The following is a 6,688-nucleotide window of genomic DNA, read 5'->3' as shown; positions in this document are numbered from 1 at the left end:
ATAAAAGGTCAAGAAATGCCTCAAATAGGCCAAATATGTTTATTACAGCAAGCTGCTTGGGTACGAATAGTGTATTGCTTTTTTGGATATCTATAACAATCACGTTCTGCTGGTGGTGGCGAACATGCAGTGTGGTGTGCAGCCCATGGAAGAGAGACACATGCATGCCTTCAGCCCCAGCAGAGAATCTAGAACAGAATTCCTGCTGTTCCTTACCTTTTCAAAAATACTAGTGGAAATGAGATGTCGGGGGAGGAGATGTGTGTGGTGTTGGGTGTCCTACTCACTAGAAGACTGGAGGTACTCGCCACTGGTAAGCCAGAAAGAGGATTTGTAGATGTATGCTATTAAGTACTGTATGACCAGCACAGATTTAAGCTGCTGAGTTTGTGCAAATACATTTGCCATTAACTATGGTTTCAACTAATTTAATACAGTACCCAGCCCAAGTAGCTTCCCACCTTGAGGGTGCAATTAGTTCTTCATTTATACATAGGTAAAAATCAAACAGAACATCTTATATTTACTGTACAATCCAGTTGAAGAGCATGACTTGAGCAACTGGTTCAACACCAATCATTGTACATATAAAGGTTTCTGGATGAGTAGTAATAATTAAGTTGATTTTGCATGTGTCTGCAGAACAATGATTTGTTTAAACAAGTGTGAAAATTATCAATCCAGGTAGGAGTATTGTGAACATAGCTCATATAGACTTCCACCAAAATACTATTTTAGAACCTTTGCCCATAAGAGGCCAGCTGAAGGAGACTGCATAATTTATTTTCTTGTCAAATAAATAAATCATCATTAGAAAAGGGCTAATTCACATCAGAAGTCCACTGAAGACAGCTAAGTGTTCAATATTCTGTTTGTAATAAGCAAGATATAGGAATCCTATGGGGGAAATAAATTTGTACTGCAGACATGTCAAGCTTGTGAACAACAGACTTTACATGTGCAAATTACACCATCAGATTGTCCTTAACATCCCATTCTTTCATTTCAATGATGACAATTTTAAAAATGCAAATGGTCAAGAATCGGAACTGAGCAAGCTTATATGGGGAAAAAATCAACTTTGTCCTTTAAAAGTATTTAGGCACCCTATACAGTAGTTTACTAAAGAAAAGAAAAACCCTTCCAGTGTTAAAATTAGATCATAACTATTTTCCTTAACACTTCAGTTTAATACCTATGTGTGATATTAGACTATGAGGAGGAGGACAAAACAGGTGCTCAACATTCACTGTGTGTCCCCAGTTCCAATTATCTGGTGTAAAAAAAGGACAGCCCACCTGTTACTTCCACACTCCTCTCAGAAGCACCTGGTATTGGGCTACGCAGCTCTGTGGAATGGCTATTCTGTCCCTTAAAGTTAATGGTACCAGTGTAGTCGCCTCCATTTTGCAAAGGCCGCTTTCTTCTTGTAACCAGAATGTTGCTTGGTCCACAAGGTAGAACGAAGGTATCTCATAATCACTTTACAATAATGGTATCTTATTCATAGGTTATCTTGTAAATGTGAAGTACAGGAGCATCCAGGTGTACACATTCAATGAAAAGTCTTCAAATGATACTGCATCTTGTGTGTCTTTAAGAGTGACAACTTGCTTGTACAACATAGAACAGAAGAATACAATAAATCATTGATATTGCCTGTAGTCTCCAAATGGAGAAGGTTGCAACTGAGAGGGATCATCTGCAAACTGAGGACCTGTAATTTTAAAACGTGGGAGATATTAAGCAGTGTGCCTCAGCACATCACAACTACATATTTTCAGATCAAGTGTTTCAGTCATTGGAGCCACCCAATTGCTCTCTCTGCATTGGGAGTGACAGAATGATCTTGTCACAGTCAATGCAGAATTACTCATTCCCAGATTAGGCTGGCTAGAAGAGGCCAGATCAAAGCAGCAACTCACACAGACAAACAGCAGGCAGCCTTTTCTGTGGATGGGCAACTTCAGGCTCATAGGGGCTCTGTTTTTTCATGGTACACTACTTCCACAGCAAAACAAACATATCCTGATACAGTTTAGGAATTACTGACACAGCCATTTAGATTTAGAAGAGTTGACAGCTCTAGAGAACTATCACTATGTCACCTGTTTCATGTTTGTCAGGTTTAAAATTTATTCCTAAAATTTGTGGACTGCCCCAAACTTCCATCTCTGGGTGGCTTATGACAAATTAAAAATGAGAACGTTAAAACAATTTTAAAACCACAGTCAAGTTAAAAAGCTTGGGTGAATAAATGTGTATTTAGAGACTTTTTAAAAGTTGTCAGAGATGGGGAGCCTTTTATTTCAGCAGGGATTGCATTCCAGAGTCCTGGGGTAGCAGCAGAGAAGGCCTGTCCCTGCATAGCCACCAGAGGAGCTGGTGGCAACAGCAGACAAACCTCTCTGGCTGATCTCAAAGGGTAGTGGGGCTCATGGCGAAGAAGACGCCATGAGCATCAAAATGAGATTCATTCATCCTTAAAAGTTTTGTTAATCATGGCTATGATGGAGGGTCAGGCAGTGGAATGCAACATTAAGCTTTGCGGGAATTTTGAAGCCAAGATTCCTCAACATATTTAGGACAGCCATTTCTGTACACTGCAACATCTTTGATTGCACAACTTATTTTGTTTAAATCTCAACCTACATTTTGGAACTGTCTTCACTCAGATCAAGAGAAGTGGCACTATTAACCAATGACAAATATAAAGTTCAAAGTAAGCATTACTAATGTCTTGTCTTGTCCCATAGGCTATAGCAGATATCTTACCATTGGGAAACTGTGCAGACGCAAACCTTGTTAATAGGATACCTGCTCCTTCAATTAAAGCTAGAAGAATTCCACCCATAGCTGCAGACCCAACCATGGCAACTGGTCCATCTGAAAAAAGCAGAGGGTGGGGGGATTGTTTACAAAACAGGTTATTGTTTCCTTTCACAGTACTGTTACACAGGAAGCTGCCTTATATCGAGTCAGGCCATTGGTCCATCTAGCTCAGTATTGTCTACACAGTGGCTTATCCAAGGTTGCAGGCAGGAGTCTCTCTCAGCCCTATCTTGGAGATGCCAGGGAGGGAACTTGGAACCTTCTGCATGCAAGTATGCAGTTGCCCTTCCCAGAGTGGCCCCATCCCCTAAGAGGAATATCTTACAGTGCTCACATGTTGGATTTTCTAACAATATATCCATTATGTGTTCTCAGTGTTATAAAATTTGTAACATTGGAAAAGAAAATAAGTCAGATCCATATGCTAGCATGTATTAAAATATACCCATATATTTTAATAATTTGATAGGCATCATAGGAAGCTGCCATATACCAGCTCAGTGTTGTCTACACAGACTGGCAGCGGCTTCTCCAAAGTTGCAAGCAGATGCCGCCAGAGAGGGAACTTGGAACTTAGATGCTCTCCCCAGAGCGGCTCCATCCCCTAAGGGGAATATCTTACAGTGCTCACATGTAGTCTCCTATTCAAGTGCAACCAGGGCAGATCCTGCTTAGCTAAGGGGACAAGTCATGCTTGCTACCACAAGACTGGCTCTCCTCTCATTGAATAGTATTTTCAATGATTTTTAAATAAGCTTTCACTCTACAGCAATGTCCTTACTTCTTGCAGCTAATATTGCTCCAGTTAAGGCACCGCTAGTGATGGAGTTCCAAGGATCTTCTTTTCCTCTGGCTTTCACCATACTGCAGTCAATCATGGAAAAGAGGCCACCCCAAATAGCAAAACTACCTATTTGGAAATAAAGTTATTAATGCAGTACAAGTAACCATAGTGCTAGAAGTTTCTCATTTAGATTCTTAGATACTTTGTTTACAAATAGGCTGTCTTCAAGACCCATTTTTTAAATGAGAGTCATCCTGCTCCTTCCTTTTCAGAAAAGCAGCAAATAGGTTAATTTAAATAAATAGGTGTGTACTTAATGCTGTGCAAGTTTCATCTACTAGACTACAAAATATACATTTGATGGCATACATAAAGCTGGGTTGAAAGCAGGGTTCTCTGTAACAGAGATCCCCAGATATTCTTGACTACAACTCCCATCATCCCCAGTTGCAATAGCCATTGATTGGCTGGGGATGATGGGAGTTGTAGCCAACTACATTTGGGAATCCCTGTTACAGGGAACATTGGCTGGAAGCTGAAATATGTTCCAATAAAATCTGAAAACTAGTATAGGAAACGATGAGTAATTTGTGTTCTGAATAAGGGAAATAAGAGGCACAGTGAGTGAAAGAATAAAGTAATTAATTTACTAGCTATTTCCAGTTTGTGAATTTGCACACACATGCTCTATGAATAGAAATATAGAAGACCCTCATTTATCGTGAGTTCTCCTATCACTGTTTGTTATTCACAGGTGGGTCATAGAGACCTGGGTTTTTTGTGCAAGGGCCAAAAGCAGCCCTATTTTAGACTATTCACAGTAGAGAGACCTGATTTATTTGTTTGTGTGCCTAAAACTAGGGCTATTTGCAGTACAGAGACCAAACTTTTGTTTATGTACTAGAACTAGGGTTATTTTTAGCTATTTGTGGTGTCATTTTGAGTGGCCATTTTGTGACACCCCCCCCCCCAAAAAAAACCATGCCAAAAAAATCAGGATGATTTGGAGGCATAGCTGGAAAACAAGGTAATGTTTTACTCTTATTTCTGCCCACCCCCCATGAGATTTTAGCACATCCCCATGGGCTCAAGGATTGTTTTCCCCCCCCCATGGTTTCCCTGTTTGTGGCAATAGGCCAGAACAGAACCCCTGTGAAAAGAGGGCCTCCTATATTTACAAATTCATTTCACAAGAGTTATGTACTTCTATGTATGTAAGATAAGTTAAAACTAAGTGTCATAACAATTGCTTATCACTTTTCGTTTTAAACAAAGCACAAAAAGATAGTATACAAACAATGCAATTACCTCCCAGTTGTGGTGCTCTGGTTTTAATTGCTGTCAAACTGCCCCGCAACCGATAATTTACACCCTATAATAAATGAAAATAACACAGTTGAAGCAAAACCAATAATTTAATCTGTTCACATATTACATCTATGATTCATTTAGCCGGATGTACAACCCTGAAACAGATACTTGGTTTTGACCGTATACCCCTGAACCCCTTTGATTTAAACCAAACACTCTGATTTACCTGGTCCATAGATGCAAGAGGCCTATTTGTTAATTGTTTGCAGAAGAGCTGGGCAATGTATTGGCCACAGGTTGAATCTGGCTCGTCAAGGTTTTCTCTCTTACCCACTGCATCATTTGATGCAATGCAAACTTACTCAATAATTGTTCTAAAAGAAAAATCTTGAAGGTCCAAGCCTGTGGTTTTACATGGTTTATTCCTCCTTTTAAAAAAGTTTGTTACATGAACGTTTTCCATTTATGTCTTCTGTGCTAACATTAAGAGGTTCTTAGCATCCAATATTTTCTCTCTAGGAAAGTCCTTTCATACCTAAACTCTGTCAACCTGAAGCAATTAACCCTCAGTGAATTAGTTCTATAAGGGAATTGTATGAAGATTTCTTCCTCTTTAATTCCACCATCATTGGAGAAAATCTAATTAAAACCTGTATCCACAAGAATTTTTTCTAACTCACCACAGGGGAATTTCTGAATCCTTTGATAGCTTGAAAGATGCCACCACCAATGGCTCCCATTGTGAAGGCACCACCACAGTCATCCACTATTCTCCAGGGGCTAAACAAAAGCACAAACATTAAAGGCTCCAGCTTGCAAACCGCATAACCTAAATCTAATTTAGGTTTAGTAAATGGTACATCCCCAAAATATTGATAACATACTGATTTCTGACAGTACCAGGGCTGCTCAACTTTGGCCCTCCTGCAGATGTTAGTCTACAATTCCCATAATCCCCAGCTATTGGCCTTTGTGGCTGGGAATTATGGGAGTTGTAGTTCAAAAACAGCTGGGGGGCCTAAGTTGAGCAGGCCTGGGACACTGCTGACCCAGTATCCAACATTAAATCCATATCTTTTGATATTCCCACAGCTGTAACAAAACATTCATACTGCACATAATTTTATCTGCCAAGGAAGCAGAACTAACATCATCCACATTCAAAATAGTCACATCCAAAACTGAAACTACCTGTACCGGTTACATTGATTACTATAGCATACTTTAGCAAAATGTCCAGTCTTTTTACACTGGACCATCGTAGCAGGACATCCTCTATAACCTGCTAAATGCTGCAGTGACCCACAGCGAAAACAAGCTTTCCACCCTTCTTGGCTTTGTTGAACCAGTCTATTACTCCTTTCTTCACAATTTCCCAGTGGCTTCGTCATATGATTCCAATGCATAGAATTCACAGCTTGGACTTCATCCCCTTTGTCCAAGCTTAGTTTTAGCTTCTGCCACAGCTGTCTCAATTTGCATTGCAATCACTATAGCTTTTTCCAAGATCAGGTCTATCTCCAACAATAAACGTTCTCGAATACATAACACAGATGTTTTCTCAATCAGTTGGTCTCTAATCATTTCATCTGCCATTACTCCAAAATTACAGGAGCCCACCAAATCTCTTAAAGCAGCAATATATTGTAGTATGGATTCTCTACCCTTCTGTTCCTGCTGGCAAAATTTTCAGCGGTTAGCTACCACATTCACTTTTTGGCATGAAAAAAATTCTTCAAAGCTGAAAGTGCAGTCTCATAT

The 6,688-nt window shown here is 39.8% G+C and overlaps 1 protein-coding gene across 2 annotated transcripts in view; it reads right to left on the bottom strand.

Annotated features, from left to right (window-relative positions):
- Positions 1 to 412: 412 nt before the first annotated feature.
- TIMM17A (translocase of inner mitochondrial membrane 17A) overlaps positions 413 to 6,688 on the bottom strand; it is a 33,031-nt gene continuing 26,755 nt past the window's right edge. For both annotated transcript variants that reach the window (XM_053243811.1, XM_053243810.1), the window contains exons 2-6: positions 5,608 to 5,707; positions 4,925 to 4,988; positions 3,614 to 3,742; positions 2,776 to 2,886; positions 413 to 1,717 (exon numbers count right to left, since the gene is read on the bottom strand). In XM_053243811.1, the coding sequence (XP_053099786.1) occupies positions 1,647 to 1,717; positions 2,776 to 2,886; positions 3,614 to 3,742; positions 4,925 to 4,988; positions 5,608 to 5,707 (475 nt within the window). In that variant the 3' untranslated portion in view covers positions 413 to 1,646. The remainder of the gene's footprint in view (positions 1,718 to 2,775; positions 2,887 to 3,613; positions 3,743 to 4,924; positions 4,989 to 5,607; positions 5,708 to 6,688) is intronic.

Source organism: Hemicordylus capensis, chromosome 4 (assembly GCF_027244095.1).
Source record: "Hemicordylus capensis ecotype Gifberg chromosome 4, rHemCap1.1.pri, whole genome shotgun sequence".
NCBI lineage: Eukaryota > Metazoa > Chordata > Lepidosauria > Squamata > Cordylidae > Hemicordylus > Hemicordylus capensis.
Note: the sequence above shows the minus strand (reverse complement) of the source record. Positions and strands in the feature narration are given on the sequence as shown.